At 48.7% G+C, this 22465-nt stretch overlaps 1 protein-coding gene across 2 annotated transcripts in view; it reads left to right on the top strand.

Annotated features, from left to right (window-relative positions):
- ATAD2B (ATPase family AAA domain containing 2B) overlaps window positions 1-22465 on the top strand; it is a 346160-nt gene that overhangs the window by 68228 nt on the left and 255467 nt on the right. For both annotated transcript variants that reach the window (XM_075341155.1, XM_075341154.1), the window contains exon 3: window positions 13499-13548. In XM_075341155.1, coding sequence (XP_075197270.1) covers window positions 13499-13548 — 50 coding nt within the window. The remainder of the gene's footprint in view (window positions 1-13498; window positions 13549-22465) is intronic.

Here is a 22465-nt window from a genome sequence, read left to right as displayed (position 1 = left end):
TGCGCAGATAAGATCTTGAGCTTAGAGCTCCATCTGCACACAACGCCAACTCTGGGCGCCATTATTTGAACCCTGCACCGCCGCCAGTTTCAGGATGGCCGCTGCAAGTACTGCAGGACAAAACCCGCAGCCCTATCGCCGCTGCCTCCTGTGACCCCTCTCCACCACCTCCTGGTAAGCTACACTCGGATTAGAAGACGCACCCCTCCTTTTCCTCCCAAATTTTTGTGAGGAAAAGTGCATACTTTATAATCGGAAAAATACAGTAATTTGAAAATTTGTATATTATTATTATTATTATTATTATTATTATTATTATTATTATTATTATTATTTTTATATATATTTTTTTAAACAATCGCTTTACAATTTTAATCATTGAGAGAATCCATTTAATCGCCCAACTTGACAACTTTTCATTTGGTAATAATTGGCTAATTTTACATTTTTGAAACAAATCATTTTAAAAGCAAACAAAAAAAAAAATAAAAATCAATTTTCAGATATGTTATGTTATCCAGACTGGTGCTCCAGTAAAGCTGCTTTCACACATCTGTTTTTTTCTCGTCAGGCACAATCCGGCGAAATGCGGCTAAAACGGATCTGGCGCCAGATCCGTTTTATTCCCCATTGACTTGTATTAGCGCTTGATTGTGCCGGATGGCCTTGCATTGCATGCGGCGTCCGCCAGATCCGGCGAAATGTATTCATCCAGCTGCCGGAAGGGACACAGCATGGAATGTTTTTTTGTCTCCGGCAAAAAAACGCATTTCGTCCGGCATGTTGTATTAATGGAAGCCTATGGGCATCCGATCCGTCGTCATCCGGCATATGACAGAATACAACGATGGATCGTTTTTTTTGAACTGAGCATGCTCAGTATCACAACGGATCCGCCAAAAAATGGAAGGAACGCATGGGAAAAGCTGATGCATTTTTTCGCCGGATCCATCACATCAGTTTTTTCGCCGGATCGTGCCTGACGGAAAAAAACGGATGTGTGAGAGTAGCCTAACCTGTACTGGTCAGTCTGGTGAAGACCTCCGCACGTCTGTGGAGTGTGGGAGGAAACCAGTGAATATATAAACTCCCTGGCAGATGTCCTTGGTGTTAATAGCAATCAACGGTGTAAACTGCCGAGCCACCTTCTTTCCTATAGGAACACCGCATCTATTGAAGGCAAATGGGGCAAAACTATCAAAAAAGTAATTGCAAAACCTTTTTCTTTGTCGCTCTATTGGGAGACCCAGACAATTGGGTTGTATAGGCTATGCCTCCGGAGGCCGCACAAAGTACTACACTTAAAAGTGTTAAGCCCCTCCCCTTCTGCCTATACACCCCCCGTGCTCCCACGGGCTCCTCAGTTTTTTGCTTTGTGCGAAGGAGGTCAGACACGCACAGCACAGCTCCACAGATTGGTCAGCAGCAGCTGCTGACCATGTCGGATGGAAGAAAAGTGGGCCCATATAGGGCCCCCAGCATGCTCCCTTCTCACCCCACTCTTGTCGGCGGTGTTGTTAAGGTTGAGGTATCCATTGCGGGTACGGAGGCTGGAGCCCACATGCTGCTTTCCTTCCCCATCCCCCTCAGGGCTCTGGTGGAAGTGGGATCTTATCGGTCTCCAGGCACTGAGACCGTGCTTCATCCACAACTCCTGTGGAGACTGCTGGATAGGAGCCGGGTATCGTTCAGGGACATGGCCCTGCTACGTGAAGGTACTCTGTATCCCTGTGGGGACCGCGCACGGCAACACCTCAGCTTTGCTGGGTGTGCTAGTGCACCGGGGACAGCGGCGCTGACCGGGTTAATATGTGCCATTACACACTCAGCGTCGCTGAGTGTGTTTATATGTAGGGGCTACCGCGCTAACCGCCGCTGCCTTGGGAAACTGCGGCGCGGCTGGGACTTGTAGTTCGCCGGGGACTTCGGCGCCGGCCGCGCTTTTACGGCGGCAGGCTTATACCCGAGTCCCCAGGCTTTCTTGCGGCCTAGTCTCCTCTTCTCCCGCCCCCAGCCCTGACAGGCAGGGGAAGGGCGGGACGCTGCACGGAACGAGCAGCACTGAGGGCTGGAGTATGATTTGCATACTCCACCCCCCTCACTGTGCACAGTGTGAGCACCAGTTCCCGCACTTTCTCGGCCACGCCCACGGCTCCCTCCTCTCATCAGGACGCCGCAGCCATTCCTGTCAGCTCCTCCGACGCTGCAGAGAGGGACAAACCCTGGGAGACCCAGACACGGTCTCTGGTGGCCTCACAACCGCTTTAGGCGGCTGGTAAGCAGCACCTGTTGGTGCTAGCCCCATGGTGCTGTAGTGTATTGCTACATTATTTGTTATAGTATATACTCTACACTGTATGAGCACAGTTCATTCTGACTATATACCCTATTGTGTTACTCAGGGAAAACAATAGCATGGCGCCCACAAAAGGCAGGGGTGCCAAAACACAGGCTTATTATGCTGCCTGCGCCGCATGTACGACCCCGCTACCGGCAGGTTCCACTGACCCTCATTGCGTGCAATGTTCGGCCCCGGTGACACTTCTTCAGCCGGAGCCTCTGCTAAGAGGGGCCCAGGGGGAGCCACCTGTTGACACTGTCCAGGTGACGGGGACTGAGTTTGCAAAACTCTCTGAGACTATGGCTAAGATACTAGAAGCCTTGCAGTCCAGGCCGGTATCTCAGCAAAGGGACTCTGTTGAATCATTGTTCCCTGACCCCCCTCAGTCGGTACAACATTGTCCTCCCGGGGTATCTCATACATCCCAGGCTGAGGGTTATGACTTAGACCCCAGCCCCAGACCGCATAAGCGGGCTCGCTTAGAATTTCCCTCGACATCATATGGTTTAGGGTCTCAGCGGGGGGAATCTCTGGTTGATGATGCGGAGACAGATGATCAGGATTCTGATCCTGAGGGCGCTCTCAATCTTAATACTCCAGACGGGGACGCCATAGTGAACGATCTTATTGCGTCCATCAATCAAATGCTGGATATCTCTCCCTCAGCTCCTCCGGCGGAGGAGTCAGTGTCTCAGCAGGAGAAATTCCGTTTCAGGTTCCCCAAGCGTACACCGAGTATGTTTCTAGACCACTCTGATTTCAGAGAGGCAGTCCAGAATCACCATGCTTGTCCAGATAAGCGTTTTTCTAAGCGCCTTAAGGATACACGTTATCCTTTTCCCCCTGACGTGGTTAAAGGTTGGACTCAGTGTCCCAAAGTGGATCCTCCAATCTCCAGACTGGCGGCTAGATCCATACTTGCAGTGGAAGATGGGGCCTCGCTCAAAGATGCCACTGACAGGCAGATGGAGCTCTGGTTGAAATCCATCTATGAAGCTATCGGAGCTTCTTTTGCCCCAGCATTCGCAGCCGTATGGGCGCTACAAGCTATCTCAGCAGGTCAGGCGCAAATTGAAGCGGCCACGCCACAAGTGGCATCCATTACCACCCAGACCTCGGCAATTGCGTCTTACGCTATTAATGCTGTCCTGGATTCTGCGAGCCGTACGGCGGTTGCGGCCGCCAATTCGGTGGTACTCCGCAGGGCCTTGTGGCTACGGGAATGGAAGGCAGATTCTGCTTCCAAAAAGCGCTTAACCAGTTTGCCAATTTCTGGCGACAGGCTGTTTGGCGAGCGTCTGGATGAAATCATCAAACAATCCAAGGGAAAGGATACATCCTTACCCCAGCCCAAACAGAACATACCCCAACAGAGGAGAGGGCAGTCGAGGTTTCGGTCCTTTCGGAGCGCGGGCAGGTCCCAATTCTCCTCGTCCAAAGGGTCTCAGAAGGAACAAAGGAACTCTGATGCATGGCGGTCTAAGTCACGTCCTAAAAAGACCACCGGAGGCGCCGCTAACAAAGCGGCTTCTTCATGACTTTCGACCTCCTCTAGTAGCATCCTCGGTCGGTGGCAGGCTCTCCCGCTTTTGCGACACCTGGCTGCCACAAATAAAAGACCGCTGGGTGAGAGACATTCTGTCTCACGGTTACAAGATAGAGTTCACCTCTCGTCCCCCGACTCGATTCTTCAGGTCATCCCCGCCTCCCGAGCGAGCCGAGGCTCTTCTGCAGGCGCTGGGCACTCTGAAGGCGGAAGGAGTGGTGGTCCCTGTTCCTCTTCAGCAACAGAGCCACGGTTTTTACTCCAATTTGTTTGTGGTCCCAAAGAAGGACGGGTCTTTCCGCCCGGTCTTGGACCTGAAACTGCTCAACAAACACGTAAAAACCCGACGGTTCAGGATGGAATCCCTCCGCTCCGTCATCGCCTCAATGTCCCAAGGAGATTTCCTTGCATCGATCGATATCAAAGATGCTTATCTCCACGTACCGATTGCTCCAGAGCACCAGCGCTTCTTGCGCTTCGCCATAGGAAACGAACACCTGCAATTTGTGGCACTGCCGTTCGGCCTGTCAACAGCCCCACGGGTTTTTACCAAGGTGATGGCTACTGTAGTAGCGCTCCTACACTCGCAGGGTCACTCGGTGATTCCGTATTTGGACGATCTGCTGATCAAGGCACCCTCTCGAGGCATGTCAACGCAGCCTCGACGCTACCCTGGAGACTCTCCAGGGTTTCGGGTGGATCATCAATTTTCCAAAGTCAAATCTGACACCGGCCCAATCGCTGACATATCTTGGCATGGAGTTTCATACCCTCTCAGCGATAGTGAAGCTTCCGCTGATCAAGCAGCAGTCACTACAGGAAGGGGTGCAATCTCTCCTTCAAGGCCAGTCACACCCCTTGAGGCGCCTCATGCACTTCCTGGGGAAGATGGTGGCAGCAATGGAGGCAGTCCCTTTCGCGCAGTTTCACCTGCGTCCCCTTCAATGGGACATCTTACGCAAATGGGACAGGAAGCCGACGTCCCTCGACAGGACCGTCTCCCTCTCTCAGGCGACCAAAGCTTCCCTTCGGTGGTGGCTTCTTCCCACTTCATTATCGAAGGGGAAATCCTTCCTACCCCCATCCTGGGAAGTAGTCACGACGGACGCGAGTCTGTCAGGGTGGGGAGCGGTTTTTCTCCACCACAGGGCTCAGGGTACGTGGACCCAGCAAGAGTCCTCGCTTCAGATCAATGTTCTGGAAATACGGGCAGTGTATCTTGCCCTGAAAGCGTTCCAGCAGTGGCTGGAAGGCAAGCAGATCCGAATTCAGTCGGACAACTCCACAGCGGTGGCATACATCAACCACCAAGGCGGCACACGCAGCCGGCAAGCCTTCCAGGAAGTCCGGCGGATTTTGATGTGGGTGGAAGCCACGGCCTCCACCATATCCGCAGTTCACATCCCAGGCGTGGAAAACTGGGAAGCAGATTATCTCAGTCGCCAGGGCATGGACGCAGGGGAATGGTCCCTTCACCCGGACGTGTTCCAGGAGATCTGTTGCCGCTGGGGGGTGCCGGACGTCGACCTCATGGCGTCCCGGCACAACAACAAGGTACCGGCGTTCATGGCACGGTCTCAAGATCCCAGAGCTCTGGCGGCAGACGCCTTAGTTCAGGATTGGTCGCAGTTTCAGCTCCCTTATGTGTTTCCTCCGCTGGCACTGTTGCCCAGAGTGTTACGCAAGATCAGGGCCGACTGCCGCCGCGTCATCCTCGTCGCTCCAGACTGGCCGAGGCGGTCGTGGTACCCGGATCTGTGGCATCTCACGGTCGGCCAACCGTGGGCACTACCAGACCGACCAGACTTGCTGTCTCAAGGGCCGTTTTTCCATCTGAATTCTGCGGCCCTCAACCGGACTGTGTGGCCATTGAGTCCTGGATCCTAGCGTCTTCAGGGTTATCTCAAGACGTCATTGCCACTATGAGACAAGCTAGGAAACCAACGTCCGCTAAAATCTACCACAGGACGTGGAAAATTTTCCTGTCGTGGTGTTCTGCTCAGGGTATTTCTCCCTGGCCTTTTGCCTTGCCCACTTTTCTGTCCTTCCTTCAATCTGGACTGGAAAAGGGTTTGTCGCTCGGCTCTCTTAAGGGACAAGTCTCAGCACTCTCTGTGTTTTTCCAGAAGCGCTTAGCCAGACTTCCACAGGTACGCACGTTCCTGCAGGGGGTTTGTCACATCGTCCCTCCTTACAAGCGGCCGTTAGAGCCCTGGGATCTGAACAGGGTGCTGATGGTTCTTCAGAAACCACCATTCGAGCCAATGAGGGATATTCCTCTCTCACGCCTTTCGCAGAAGGTGGTTTTTCTAGTAGCAGTCACTTCACTTCGGAGAGTGTCTGAGCTAGCAGCGCTTTCATGCAAAACCCCTTTCCTGGTGTTCCACCAGGACAAGGTGGGTCTACGTCCGGTTCCGGAATTTCTCCCTAAGGTGGTATCCCCCTTTCATCTCAATCAGGATATCTCCTTACCTTCTTTTTGTCCTCATCCAGTTCACCAATGTGAAAAGGATTTGCACTTGTTAGATCTGGTGAGAGCACTCAGAATCTACATTTCTCGTACGGCGCCCCTGCGCCGTTCGGATGCACTCTTTGTCCTTGTCGCTGGCCAGCGTAAAGGGTCACAGGCTTCCAAATCAACCCTGGCTCGGTGGATCAAGGAGCCAATTATCGAAGCTTACCGTTCGGCTGGGCTTCCGGTTCCCTCAGGGCTGAAGGCCCATTCTACCAGAGCCGTGGGCGCGTCCTGGGCTTTGAGGCACCAGGCTACGGCTCAGAAGGTGTGTCAGGCGGCTACCTGGTCGAGTCTGCACACTTTCACGAAGCACTATCAAGTGCATACCTATGCTTCGGCGGATGCCAGCCTAGGTAGACGAGTCCTTCAGGCGGCGGATGCCCACCTGTAGGAAGAGGCCGTTTTACGGCTCTCTTACGAGGTATTATTTTACCCACCCAGGGACTGCTTTTGGACGTCCCAATTGTCTGGGTCTCCCAATAGAGCGACAAAGAAGAAGGGAATTTTGTTTACTTACCGTAAATTCCTTTTCTTCTAGCTCTAATTGGGAGACCCAGCACCCGCCCCTGTTTTTTTGTGTACACATGTTGTTCATGTTGAATGGTTTCAGTTCTCCGATATTCCTTCGGATTGAAGTTACTTTAAACCAGTTTATAATTCTTACACGGGGGGTGTATAGGCAGAAGGGGAGGGGCTTAACACTTTTAAGTGTAGTACTTTGTGCGGCCTCCGGAGGCATAGCCTATACAACCCAATTGTCTGGGTCTCCCAATTAGAGCTAGAAGAAAAGGAATTTACGGTAAGTAAACAAAATTCCCTTCTTTGTAAAGAAAAAAAAATTAAAAAATACTTTTATCAAAAATAGAACTAGTTCCTGGCGACGTCCAGATCTTTTGAACTCCTGGGACCTTCTGGACTAGTTACAAGTCTGTGCAATCTGTCAGCATCCGACTGATAATGAACAGCTCACAACAATGAGCAGACGATTCTCTTTTTTATGAGTTACATACATTGAAAAAAAGTATTCATAACCCATGAACTTTTCCCACATTGTTACACGTGGCGCCCACAAACTTAAATGGATTTTATCGGGATTTTATGTGATATACAGTGGGTATGGAAAGTTTTCAGACCCCTTTTAAATTTTTCATTCTTTGTTTCATTGCAGCCATTTGGTAAATTCAAAAAAGTTCATTTTTCTTTTTTTTTTTTTTTTGACAAAAAATTTAGAAATGTAGAAATTTTTGCAAATTTATTAAACAAGAAAAACTGAAATATCCCATGGTCATAAGTATTCAGCCCCTTTGCTCAGTATTGAGTAGAAGCGCCCTCCCTTTTGAGCTTTTACAGCCATGAGTCTTCTTGGGAATGATGCAACAAGTTCTTCACCCCTGGATTTGGGGATCCTCGGCCATTCTTCCTTGCAGATCCTCTCCAGTTCCGTCAGGTTGGATGGTGAACGTTGGTGGACGCCATTTTCAGGTTTCTCCAGAGATGCTCAATTGGGTTTAGGTCAGGGCTCTGGCTGGGCTGGTCAAGAATGGTTTCAAAGTTGTTGTGAAGCCGCTCCTTTGTTATTTTAGCTGTGGGTTTAGGGTCATTGTCTTGTTGGATGGTGAACCTTCGGCCAAGTCTGAGGTCCAGAACACTCTGGAAGAGGATTTCTTACAGGATATCTCTGTAATTTGCCGCATTCATCTTTCCTTCAATTGCAACCAGTCGTTCTGTCCCTGCAGCTGCAAAGACTCCCCCCCCCCCCCCCCCCCTAGCATGATGCTGACACCACCATGCTTCACTGTTGGGATTGTATTGGGCAGGTGATGAGCAGTGCCTGGTTTTCTCCACACATACCGCTTAGAACATTTCGGTGATAATTCTATCTTCATCTCATCGGATCAGAGAATCTTATTTCTCATAGTCTGGGGGTCCTTCATGTGTTTTTTTTGCAAACTCTATGCGGTCTTTCAAATGTCTTGCACTGAGGAGAGGCTTCTGTCGGGCCATTCTGCTATAAAGGCCCGACTGGTGGAGGGTTGCAGTAATAGGTGACTTTGTGGAACTTTCTCTCATCTCTCTACTGCATCTCTGGAGCTCAGCCACAATGATCTTGGGGTTCTTCTTTACCTCTCTCACCAAGGCTCTTCTCCCACGATTGCTCAGTTTGGCTGGATGGCCAGGTCTAGGAAGAGTTCTGGAGGTCCCAAACTTCTTCCATTTTAAGGATTATAGAGGCCACTGTGCTCTTAGGAACCTTGAGTACTGCAGAAATTCTTTTGTAACCTTGGCCAGATCTGTTCTTGCCACAATTCTGTCTGAGCTCCTTGGGCAGTTCCTTTGATTTCATGATTCTCATTTGGTGTGACATGCACTGTGAGCTGTGAGGATCAAGTCCTATCAGTGTAATTTAACACAACTGGACTCCAATGAAGGAGCAGAACCATCTCAAGGAGGATCACAAGGAAATGGACAGCATGTGACTTATATATGAGTGTCTGAGCAAAGGGTCTGAACACTTATGACCATGGGATATTTCAGTTTTTCTTGTTAAAAAAAATTTGGAAAAATTTCTACATTTCTGTTTTGTTTTCTGTCAAGATGGGGGATGGGGTGCAGAGTGCACATTAATGTGAAAAAATGAGCTTTGTATTTACCAAATGGCTGCAATGAAACAGAGTGAAAAATTTAATTGGGTCTGAATACTTTCCGTACCCACTGTACCAACACTACGTAGCAAGTGTTTGTGAAGCATAAAAGAAATGCATTGTTTCTAAAAAAATTTTTATTTTTTTTTTATGTATAAATTTGAAAATTGTTATGTGCATTTGTATTCAGTCCCCTGTAGTCTTACACCCCTAATATAATCCTGAGTGACCAATTACCTCCAGACGTTGCCTAATTAGTAAATTGAGTCCACCTTTGTGTAGTTTATGCTCTATATAACTACAGCTGTTCTGTGAAGGCCTCAGAGGTTTGAGAACAATCGGGATCAAACCGCATAAGGAAAGCCAAAGAACACACCAGACAGGTCAGAGACAAAGAGGAGAAAAGTAAAGCAGGGTTAAGTAATAAAAAAAAAATGAAAAAGATAGTCAAATCTTTGTACCTTCCATAGAGCACTGTTCAATCCATCATCCAAAAATGTAAGGATCATGGTACACTTGCAAACCAACCAAGACATGGTCGTCCACCTAAACTGACATCTCAAGAAGGAGGGCACTAATTAAAGAAAAAGCCTAGAGGCCCATGGTAACTCTGGATGAGGTGTTGACATCCACAGCTCCGGTGGAAGAATCTGTCCACAGGACAACTATTAAGGCTATGTGCGCACTAGAAATGTGAAGTTTCTTAAGAAAATTTCTTGAGAAACTTCTGCCAGTGAAAGATTTCCGGACCTGCGGAAAAAATCCGCACCAAATCCGCATGCGGTTTTGCCGCGGATTTACCGCAGGTTTGTCCCTGCAATAAATAATAAAGATAATCGATAGACAGATAATGGATAGAGGGAAAGATGGATAGATGAATAGATAGAGGGATAGATAGATAGATAGATAGATAGATAGATGAATAGATAGATAGATAGAGGGATAGATGGATAGATAGAGGGATAGATGGATAGATAGATGGATAGATAGATAGATAGAGGGATAGATAGATAGATAGATGAGAAAAACCTATATAATGTTCCACCTCCCTGCATTTTCTAAGCTGGCACCCTTTAGTGACTTTCATGTGGCACTAAAGGGTGCTTAGCCTTGTGTTTAGCCATAAAATAAATAAATAAATAAAAAAAAAAACGACGTGAGGTCCCCCCATTTTTTGTAGCCAGCTAGGGTAAAGCAGACGGCTGCAGCCTGCAGACCACCGCTGGCAGCTTCACCTTGGCTGATAATCCAAAACAGTGGGTACCCCACGCTGTTATTTTAAATTATATAAATAATTTAAAACAAAAAACTTGGGGTCCCCCCCCATATTGGATCACCAGCCAAGGTAAAGCGGACAGCTGGGGTCTGATATTCTCAGACTAGGGAGGTCCACTGTTATTGGACACTCCCCAGCCTAAAAATAGCAGGCCGCAGCCGCCCCAGAAGTGGCGCATCCATTAGACGTGCCAATCCTGGCGCTTTGCCCCAGCTCATCCCGCGCCCTGGTGCGTTGGCAAACGGGGTAATATATGGGGTTGATGCCAGATGTGTAATGTCACCTGGCATCAAGCCCTGGGGTTGGTGAGGTCAGGCGTCTATCAGATACCCGACATCACCAACCCAGTCAGTAATAATTAAAAAATAGACAACAAAAAAAGTTTTATTTGAAAAAACACTCCCCAAAACATTCCCTCTTTAACCAATTTATTGAAAAGAGCACAATCAATTCCACGTCCGGCGTAATCAAATAAGGGGGGCACGGCGATCCATACCATAGTCGCTGTCCCAGTCAATGAAGAACAGAATGTTTCCCATTGGCTGGGAGAGCAGTGCAGTGACCTGAGCTAACATCAATAGGTCAGCTCAGGTCACTGCAGGGGATGACGAGCGCTGCCATCAGGAGCATAGATGAGATCATTACCTTCTGTGATCATCTCCTGTACTGCTGACGTCAGCGCTGTCACTGACTTCTATGCCCGCCGCGTTGTCAGAAGTATCGCGAGAGCCCATGACGTCACCGCTAGTGACAGTCTCGGGCCGCTCGCGAGACTGGCATAGACAGCAGTGACCGCGGTGACGTCAGGAGGCAGGAGATCGTCACAGCAGGTAATGATCTCACCTCCTGACAGCAGCGATCGTCATCCCCGCGGCTCCCAGCACTGCAGGATGTCCGTGTCTGCCTGCACTGTCAGCAGCTTGTCACGCGGCAGCGCAGGCAGACACTGACATCCTGCAGTGCTGGGTCTGCCTGCGCTGCCGCGTGACAAGCTGCTGACAGTGCGGGCAGACACTGACACCCTGCAGTGCAGGCAGCCGCGAGGCCGGAGCAGGACACAGACTGCACGGGCACCTGGAGGTCGCACGGAAGTGCTTCTGTGCGGCGTCCAGGGAGTGCGACGTCTGTGTTTACTCTGCTCCGCCTCCTCTTCCTGGCATAATGACATCGCTTCCTGCAAAACCGCAGGCAGTGATGAGCATTCCCGCAGGTAATTCGCGGCTATTCCGGTGGTATACCGCACATCATTGCTACCTGCGGAATACCCCCGGAATACCGCCGGTACCTGCGGAAATTAATGGACATGCACATTTTCTCAAGAAATTTTCTTGAGAAAAATCCGCACAGTGCGCACAACTATTTTTTTTTTTCTCATTGAATTTCATGGGAAATGTCTGCACAAAGATTGCAGACATTTCTCAAGAAATTTCCGGGGCAAATCCGCGGGTAAATCCGCAGGTAAAAAGCTCTAGTGCGCACATAGCCTAAGGCTGCTTTACACACAGCGACATCGCTAGCGATATCGCTGGTGAAAGCACCCGCCCCCGTTGGTTGTGCGTCACAGGCACATCGCTGCCCGTGGCGCACAACATCGCCAGGACCCATCACACTACTTACCTGCCTAGCGACGTCTCTGTGGCCGGCAAACCACCTCCTTTCTAAGGGGGCGGTTCGTTCGGCGTCACAGCGGCGTCGCTAAGCGGCCACCCAACATCCCGCCCACCTCCTTCCTTCATTGTGAGTGGCCGCAAGTACGGTGATGTTCTTCGTTCCTGCGGTGTCACACATAGCGATGTGTGCTGCCGCAGGAACGACGAACAACCTGCGTCCTGCAACCGCAATGATATTTGGGATTAGAACGACGTGTCAACGATCAACGATTAGTTGAGTAATTTTGATCGTTAACAGTTGTTCGTGCATTTCACATGCAACGACGTCGCTAACGAGGTCGGATGTGCGTCATGAATTCCGTGACCCTCAACGACATCTCATTAGCGATGTTGCGTGTAAAGCCCCCTTTAGTCGTATACTCGACAAATCTGGACTTATGGAAGAGTGGAAAAAAGAAAGACTTTTTGGAAAGCAAGCAATGAAAAGTCCTTTTTGCAGTTTGCAAAAAGCAATGTAGGGGACACAGCTAGCATGTGGAAGGAGGTGCTCTGGTCAGATGTGACCAAAGTATAAGTTTTTGGGTTTAATGCAAAATACTATGGTGGAAAACTAAAGGCTGCTTTACACCAGGCAATCTATCGTGCGATAGATCGTCGGGGTCACGGTTTTTGTGACGCACATCCGGCATCGCTGGCGATGCCGGCCTGTGTGACACCTCCTAGCGACGCAGTATCGCTCACAAATCGTGAGTCGGGTACTGCTCGTTAGGTTCCATAATATCGGTTACTTTAGTTGACCATCGTTTCCGTGGTAGCACACGTCGCTCCGTGTGACACCACGGGAACGATGATCAGCTCACCTGCCTCCCGCGGCCGCCGCCGTCTCTATGTGGAAGGAAGGAGGTGGGCGGGATGTTTACGTCCCGCTCATCTCCGCCCCTCCGCTTCTATTGGCCGGCGCCCGTGTGACGTCGCTGTGACGCCGAACGTCCCTCCCACTCCAGGAAGTGGACGTTCGCCGCCCACAGCGAGGTCGCACGAGAGGTAAGTATGTGTGACGGGGTTTACTAACTTTGTGCGACACGGGCAGCGATTTGCCCGTGACGCAAAAAGGACGGGGGCGGGTACGATCGATTGTGAAATCGCACAATCGGTCGTACCGTGTAAAGCAGGCTTAACACTGCACATCACCGTGAAAACACCATCCCCACTGTCAGTCATGATGGAGACAGAATCCTGTTATGGGGAGGCTATTATTCAGCAGGGACAGGGAAGCTGGTCAGAGTTGATGGATGTATGGAGCTAAATACAGGCCAGTCCTGGAGGAAAACCTGCTAGAGGCTGTAAAAGATTTGAGACTGGGGGTAGATTTACCTTCCAGCAGGACGATGACCCTAAACATCCTGCGAAATACTTGATGTTAGTAGATCGCATAAAATCCCAGTAAAATACATTTAGACTTGGGGGAGTAACGTAGAAAAGTTTTGGGGTATGAAATCTCTATCCAGGCCCTGTACAGAACACGATGGACGGCACCAGACTAATCCTGCGCTGTGTTTCTCTCCTAGGTTATTATCTCAGACCGGTGCTTCTTTACCAAACAGCCACAGCAGTCTATGTGAGTATTGCCTCTGATCCGGCTTCTGGAGCTCTATGTAACTGTATATATTGTTCTATTTCTCTGGTGGGCAATTAGAGAGGAATAACACACAATTGCAAGATTAGTCTACACAGACCCTATAGTCTGTAACTTTAGCACAGCATTGCTCCACAGTGGAGCTGTGTACCGAGAATAATAGGAGCTTTTTAATTAAGGCTACTTGCATTGTTTTCTTTTTGTTTTCCTGTAATTAGTAATTCATTAACACTCCATAACAAATTTATACTGTATTTTTCATGCTATAAGACGCTCCCTACCATAAAACAAACCTTATTAAACAGCAGAAAACAGGAAAAATGTTTTTCCTCTTCTTCTTCTTTTTTTTTTTTTTTTTTATTATATATAAACTGTCCTGGTGGTGTAAAATGAAGAGGTCTTTAGCACTAATTTTAATGTAATGGGATAGAATAGGGAGGTAATAAATCTATGGTTAGTGGTTTTCTCTGCAGTGTGTGTATTGTGCACACAGCTCTGCTACATGCACATTTACATACACACAGCTCTGCTACATGCACATTTATACACACACACACACACACACACACACACACACGGCTCTGCTACATGCACATTTATACACACACACACACACACACACACACACACACACACACACACACACACACACACACACACACACACACACACACACACAGCTCTGCTACATGCACTGTTATGATTCAGGGTCCGAGGAGGATCAAAAAATGCGGAAACCCAAAAAAGTAACCAGAGTGGCTGGAACCTTTAACGGACTCCAGACCTAATCCTGACACAACTAGAAGTAGCTGTGGGACGAGCCTACGATGACCTAGTCGTCTTGACGCAGCCGGAGAACTAAATATTCTTACAGAGAGAAATATTAGAAAAGCTAATCTGCCTCAAAGCAATCCCCAAACAATAGATAGCCCCCCCCACATGTAAAGACTATGGTGATATAGGAAAACACAATATAAAGCTAGAAAACAGATTCAGCAAAGATGAGGCCCAAACTATCTTTATAGGAAAGGATAAGAAAGAGCACTGTCTGCAGCCATAAAAACCCTAATAAATCTCAGCACGCCTGACACGGATAAACCCTGAGACTACCCCCACTATATCAATTGTTATGATTCAGGGATCTGGGAGGATCAAATAATGCGGAAACCCAAATGGTAACAGAGTGGCTGGAACCTTAACGGACTGCAGAACTAATCCTGACACACAACTAGAAGTAGCCGTGGGATGAGCCTACGATGACCTAGTCGTCTCGACACAGCCGGAGAACTAAATATTCGTGCAGAGAGAAATATTAGAAAAGCTAATCTGCCTCAAAGCAATCCCCAAACAATAGATAGCCCCCCCCCCACATGTAAAGACTACGGTGATATAGGAAAACACAATATAAAGCTAGAAAACAGATTCAGCAAAGATGAGGCCCAAACTATCTTTATAGGAAAGGATAGGAAAGAGCACTCTCTGCAGCTGTAAAAACCCTAAAAAATCTCAGCACGCCTGACATGGAGACCACACAGCCTCTCCCCCACTATATCAGTACTCTGATGTTACTGGGATCCAAAAACACTAATATAGATGAGGGACTGAATTTAATACCAAGCATGAAAAAACACAATACCTTGCAGAATCATGGAGCTAAATATATAGACACTCCCAGCAGGGAATGATCCGATTCCACCAGGAGCTCCACACAGGCAAAATCGGAATCAAGCAATAGTATCAAAACAGAAAAAACAACAAGAAAGTGGAAACAATAAGCAGAGGTACAAAGACCACTTATCTTAACCCCTTAGTGACGGAGCTAATTTTCACCTTAATGACCAGACCAAATTTTGCAATTCTGACCAGTGTCACTTCATGAGGTTATAACTCTGGAACGCTTCAACGGATCCCGGTAATTCTGAGATTGTTTTTTCGTGACATATTGGACTTCATGTTAGTACCAAATTTAGGACAATATTTTTTGCGTTTATGAAAAAATTGAATTTTGGCAAAAATTTAGCAATTTTCAAATTTTGAATTTTTATACCATTAAACCAGAGATTTCTGTGACACAAAATAGTTAATAAATAACATTTCCAACATGTCTACTTTACATCAGCACAATTTTGGAAACAAACATTTTTTTTGTTAGGAAGTTAGAAGGGTTCAAAGTTTATCAGCAATTTCTCATTTTTACATCAAAATTTACAAAACCATTTTTTTAGGGACCACATCACATTTGAAGTGACATTGAGGGGCCTAGATGACAGAAAATACCCAAAAGTGACACCATTCTAAAAACTGCACGCCTCAAAGTACTCAAAACCACATTCAAGAAGTTTATTAACCCTTCAGGTGCTTCACACGAACAAAAGCAATGTGGAATGAAAAAAAGCAAAAATTAAATTTTACCTAAAAATGTTGCTCTAACCCAAATTCACTTTTAGAAGAAATAACACAACAAAATGGACCCCAAAACTTGTTCCCCACTTTCTTATGAACGCACCAATACCTCACATGTGGTCAGAAACCTCTGTTTGGACAAATGGGAGGGCTCGGAACAGAAGGAGCAATATTTGAATTTTGGAAAGCAAATTTGGCTGAAATAGATTGTGGGCACCATGTTGCATTTACAGGTCCGCTAAGGTACCTAAACAGCAGAAACCCCTCACAAGTGATGCCATTTTGGAAACTAGACCCCTCAAGGCTTCTATCTAGGGGTATAGTGAGCATTTTAGATCCACAGGTACTTCACAGATTTTGTTAACGTTATGTTGTCATATTGAAAATTTTAATAATTTTCTCAAAAATGTTGCTTTAGCATCACTTTTCTCACTTTTTCAAGAGGTAATTCCAAAACTTTGACCTCAAGGATTGTTACCCACTTTTTTTTATGAGCGCGGTGATACCTCACATGTGGTCTCAAACCTTTGTTTGGACAAATGGGAGGGCTTGGAACGGAAGGAACAATATTTGAATTTTGGAAAGGAAATTTGGCTGAAAAAGATTGCGGGCACCATGTCGCATTTGGAGGTCCCCTAAGGTACCTAAACAGCAGAAACCCCCCACAAGTGACCCCATTTTGGAAACTAGGCCCCTCAAGGAATTTATCTAGAACTTTGGTGAATACCCTGAACCCCCAGGTGCTTCACAGAATTTTATAACGTTGAGCCATGAAAATAAAAAAATAAAATTTTACCACAAAATTGTTATTTCAACCAGGTAGCTTTTTTTTTTTTTTTTTTTTTACAAGAGTAAAAGGAAAAAATTCAGCATAACATTTATTGTGCAATTTCTCCGGAGTTTGGCGATACCTTATATGTGGTGGAATTCAACTGTTTGGGCGCATGACAGGGCTCTGAAGGGAAGGAGTGCCATTTGACTGCAAAATTGGCTGGAATCAATAGCGGACGCCATGTTGCATTTGGAGAGCCCCTAAGGTGCCTATACAGTGAAGCTCCCCAACATGTGTCCCCATTTTGGAAAATGGACCCCTGAAGGAATGTATCTAGATGTTTGGTGAGTACCCTGAACCCTCAGGTGCTTCACAGAAGTTTAGAATGTTGAGCTGTGAAAATAAAAAAATACATTTTTACCACAAAATTGTTACTTCAACCAGGTAGCTTTTTTTTTTTTTTTTTTACAAGTGTAAAAGGAGAAAATTCAGCATAAGATTTATTGTGCAATTTCTCCTGAGTATGCTGATACCTTATGTGTGATGAAAATCAACTGTTTGGGTGCACAGCAGGGCTCTGAAGGGAAGGAGCGCCATTTGACTGCACAATTGGCTGGAATCATTAGCAGACGCTAAGTTGCATTTGGAAAGCCCCTAAGGTGCCTAAACAGTGGAGGTCCCCCACAAGTGACCCCATTCTGGAAACAAGACACCTCAAGGATTTTATCTAGGTGTATAGTGAGCAGTTTGAATCCAAGAGTACTTCACAGAATTTAATAAGCTTAGGTTGCCATATTGAAAATGTTTTCATTTTTTTTCACAAAAATGTTGCTTCAGCATCAAATGTTACTTTCTTCGGCGCTCCATTGGGAGACCCAGACGATTGGGTGTATAGCACTGCCTCCGGAGGCCACACAAAGCAATTACACTAAAAAGTGTAAGGCCCCTCCCCTTCTGGCTATACACCCCCAGTGGGATCACTGGCTCACCAGTTTTCTGCTTTGTGCGAAGGAGGTCAGACATCCATGCATAAGCTCCACTGTTCAGTCAGCAGTAGCTGCTGACTATATCGGATGGAAGAAAAGAGGGCCCATACTAGGGCCCCCAGCATGCTCCCTTCTCACCCCACTTGCGGTTTGTAAGGTTGAGGTACCTATTGCTGGTACGGAGGCTGGAGCCCACATGCTGTTTTCCTTCCCCATCCCCCTGAGGGGCTCTGAGGAAGTGGGATCTTTCCGGCCACCAAGCCCTGAGGCCGGGCTCCATCCACAGACCCATAGAACCTGCTGGATGTGGAGCGGGAGTGCCGTTCAGGGACAAGGCCCTGCAACTTTCAGGTACTCTGTGTCCCCGTATGGCAGGCCACGCACACTCCAGGCTTGCTGGGTGTGCTAGTGCGCCGGGGACTGTAGCGCTGTGCGCTGGGCTTATAGTCCCTGCAGATTACTGGGGGACTTTACGTGTGGGGACCGCCGCGCCGACCGCCCCTGGAGCGGCGGCGCAGCTGCGACTTGTAGTGCGCCGGGGACGCGCCGACCGCGCTTTTACGGCGGCGGCGCTTCTAACTTTAGTCCCCGGCTTTTGCGGCCTAGCGCCGCTTCGTTCCCGCCCCCACCCTGTCACTCAAGGACAGGGAGAGACGCTGTTCTATAGCAGCGACGAGGGCTGGAGCCTTATTTGCATTCTCCAGCCCCCTTTACTAGACACAGTGGGCGCCGGCAGGATTCCGGCGCCACACACCCGCTTTTGTGCGGGCGGTAAGCGGCAACTAAAGTGCTGACCCACTAATGCCGAAGTGTCCTGTTGTACTTTTGTACGGTCGCTATTCAGGATGCAGACCTAGAAACAGCAGCAAAAGATCAGGGGTGCTAAAGCACAGACTCTATATGCTGCTTGTCTTGCATGTGCTGCAGTGTCATGTGTCCTTTATGCTTGTATGCTTTACATTGCACTGTAAGGGCTATTCTTGGCTGTCTACCCGCCTAGATGGCTAGACAGCGGCAGCAAACAGCACTGGTGCTAAGGCACAAGCTTTCAATGCTGCTTGGATTGCATGTACTGCAGAGTTTATTTTCATGCTTGTACATTCACTGCATGTCGCTACTCTTGGCTAATGCTCCTTGATGACTAGACAACAGCAGCAGAAAAGCAAGGGTGCTAAGGCACAAGCTTTCAATGCTGCTTGGATTGCATGTGCTGCAGTGGTTATTTTCATGCTTGTATGCTATACATTCACTGTATGTCGCTTTTCCTGGCTAATGCTCCTGAATAACTAGACAACGGCAGCAGAAAAGCAAAGGTGCCAAGGCACAGGCTTTCTATGCTCCTTGTACTGCATGTGCTGAAGTGTTTATTGTACTTCATGCTTGTATGCTATACATTGCACTGTACGGTCGCTATTCTTGGCTAATGCTCCTAGATGGCTAGACAGCAACGGCAAAAAAAAAAAAATAAAAGAAAAAAAAAAAAAAAAAGCATGGGTGCCAAGGCACAGGCTTTCTATGCTGCTTGTACTGCATGCGACTGTTCCAGGACCCCCAGTGTGTGCAATTACTCAACGGGGTCTCTGCTACAGGTGGCCAAAAGAACCACCTGTGATCCCTGTCCAGGGACAGGGACGGAGTTGCAGTTTCCGCTGATATATTGTCTGTGGCTATGACTAACATCTTACAGACTTTGCAGTCCAGACAGACCTTGGGCAATGTTGATTCAATGCCCCTGGCCACCCTGATTTCGAAACAAATCATGGCTCCAGGAGGGTCCCATGCATCCCAGGGTGCAGGCTCTGACACGGACGACAGTCCCAGACGGCCTAAGCGAGCTCCCTAAGAACGGCCCTCGACTTCATCACAGTACTCTCTGTATGATGAGGCAGCCGTAGCTGTTCAGGAGTCTGATCCTGAGACCGCTCTCAATCCGGATACACCGGATGGTGACGCTATAGTGAATAATCTTATAGCGTCCATCAATGGAAGGTTGGGTATTTCTCCCTCAACTCCTCCAGTGGAGGGGTCAGCTTCACAGCAGAAGAAATCCCTATTTCGGTATCTCAAGCGTATATTGAGTACTTTTCTGGTCACTCTGACTCCAGAGAAGCAGTCCAGGAATACCACGCTTATCCCGATAAGCGTTTCTCCAACCGTATTGAAGATACGCGTTGTCTCTTCCCCCCTGACGTGCTCAAGCGCTCCAAGGGTGGATCCCCCAATCTCCAGGCTTGCGGCTAGATCTATAGTTGCAGTGGAAGATGGGACTTCACTTAAAGATGCCATTGACAGACAGATAGCCCTATCGGCGGGTCGGTTGCCCCGGCATTCGCAGCCATAGAGGCACTCCAAGCTATTTCAGCTAGTATTGCGCAGAGGGACGCGGTCACATGTACATCTTGGCCGCAGTAGCGTCCTTCACCTCGCAATGTCGGCATTGCGACTCAAGCTGTTTATGCTGTCCTGGACTCTACGAGCCGTACGTCAGTGGCGTCCGCCAACTCCGTGTTGTTACGCTCCTAGTGTTAAGGGATTGGAGCAGATGCTGCTTCCACAAAAGTGCTTAACCAGATTGCCTTTATCTGGTGACAGACTGTTTCGTGAGCGGTTGGATTAAATCATTCAACTGTCCAAGGGTACGGATTCTTCCTTACCCCAGCTATCAAACAAGACCCATCAGGAGAAGGGACAGTCGAGGTTTCGGTCCTTCCCAGGCTCGGGCACGTCCCAATTGCCCTCGTCCAACAGGACTCAAAAGGCTCAGAGGGGCGCAGGTTCCTGGCGGGCTCAATCACGCCCGGAGGAGGCAGCCGGAGGAACCGCTACCAAGGCGGTTTCCTCATGACTTTCAGCCCTCTCTCTCCGCGTCCGCGGTCGGTGGCAGACTCCCCCGCTTTAGCGACATTTAACTGCCACAGGTCAATGGCCGGTGGGTGAGAGACAGTTTGTCGCAAAAACTTCCTCACCGGCCGAGCCGAGGCTCTGCTGCAGGCAGTAGGAGTCGTAATCTCGGTTCCTCCTCAGGAACAAGAGACACTTTTTACTCCGATCTGGTCGGGGTGACAAAATAGGACGACTCCTTCCGTTCCGTTCTGGACCTTAAACTGCTCAACAAGCACGTGAAAACCAGGCGGTTCCGGATGGAATCCCTCCGCTCCGTCATTGCCTCAATGTCTCAAGGAGATTTCCTAGCATCAATAGACATCAGGATGCTTATCTCCACGTGCCGATTGCTCCAGAGCACCGGCGTTTGCTACGATTCGTTATTGAAGACGAGCATCTTCGGTTCGTAGCCCTACCCTTCGGTCTGGCGACAGCCCCACGGGTTTTCACCAAGTTCATGGCAGCAGTGGGACCACTCCCGCACTCTCAGGGTCACCCTGTGATCCCTTACTTAGACCATCTACTTGTCAAGGCACTCTTTTAAGAGGCATGCCAACACAGCCTGAACATGGCGCTGGAGACTTCCCAGAGTTTCGGGTGGGTCCTCAACTTTTCAAAGTTTAACCCAATCGCTGGCATATTTTAGCTTGGGGTTTCACACTCTCTCAGCGATGGTGAAGCTTCCACTGGACAAACAGCGGTCACTACAGACGGGGGTGCAGTCTCTCCTTCAAGGAGACACCTCATCCAGAGGCAGTCCCTTTCACGCAGTTTCATCTGCGTCCACTTCAATAGAACATTCTTCGCTAATGGGAGGGGAAGTCGATGTCCCTACACAGGAACGTCCCCCTTTCTCAGACGATCAAGGACTCTCTTCAGAGGAGTCCACTCTTCAGATCAATTGTCTGGAGCTCTGGGCATTGCATATGGCCCTGCAAGACTTCCTGCAGTGGCTGGAAGGCAAACAGATCCGAATTCAGTCGGACAATCCACAGCGGTGGCATACATCAACCACCAAGGCGGACTACGCAGTCGGCGAGCCTCCCAGGAAGTCCGCCGGATTCGGCTAGGGGTGGAAGACAGAGCATACACCATATCCGCAGTTCACATCCCGGGCGTAGAAAACTGGGAAGCAGACTTCCTCAGTCACCAGGGAGTGGACGCAGGAGAATGGTCTCTGCATCCGGACGGGTTTCACGAATCGGCACAACAGCAAGGTCCCGGTTTTCATGACGATCAAAGAGCTCTGGCGACAGGCATCTCACGGTCGGTCAACCGTGGGCACTACCAGACCGGCCAGACTTACTGTCCCAAGGGCCGTTTTTCCATCTGAATTCTACGGCCCTGAACCTACTGTGTGGCCATTGCGTCCTAGATCCTAGTGTCCTCAGGATTATCCCACGGGGTCGTTGCCACCATGAGACAGGCTATGAAGCCCACGTCTGCTAAGATCTACCACGGAAGTGGAAGATTTTCTTTTACTGGTGCTCTGTACAAGGAGTGTCCCCCTGGCCATTGGCATTGCCTACTTTTCTTTCCTTCCTGCAATCTGGGTTGGAAAAGGGCTTGTCGCTCGGCTCCCTTAAAGGGCAAGTCTCGGCGCTATTGGTGTTTTTTTCAGAAGCGTCTAGCACGACGTCCGCAGGTACGCACGTTCCTGCAGGGGGTTTGGTCATATCGTCCCCCCGTACGAGCGGCCGTTAGATCCATGGGATCTGAACAGGGTACTAGTTGCTCTCCAGAAGCCGCCTTTCGAGTCTCTGACGGATGTTTCACTCTCTCGACTATCACAGAAAGTGGCCTTTCTGGTAGCGATCACGTCTCTTCGGAGAGTGTCTGAGCTAGCAGCGCTGTC

This window comes from Anomaloglossus baeobatrachus, chromosome 3 (genome assembly GCF_048569485.1).
Source record: "Anomaloglossus baeobatrachus isolate aAnoBae1 chromosome 3, aAnoBae1.hap1, whole genome shotgun sequence".
Taxonomy (NCBI): domain Eukaryota; kingdom Metazoa; phylum Chordata; class Amphibia; order Anura; family Aromobatidae; genus Anomaloglossus; species Anomaloglossus baeobatrachus.
This window is presented reverse-complemented; position numbering and strand designations above follow the sequence as displayed.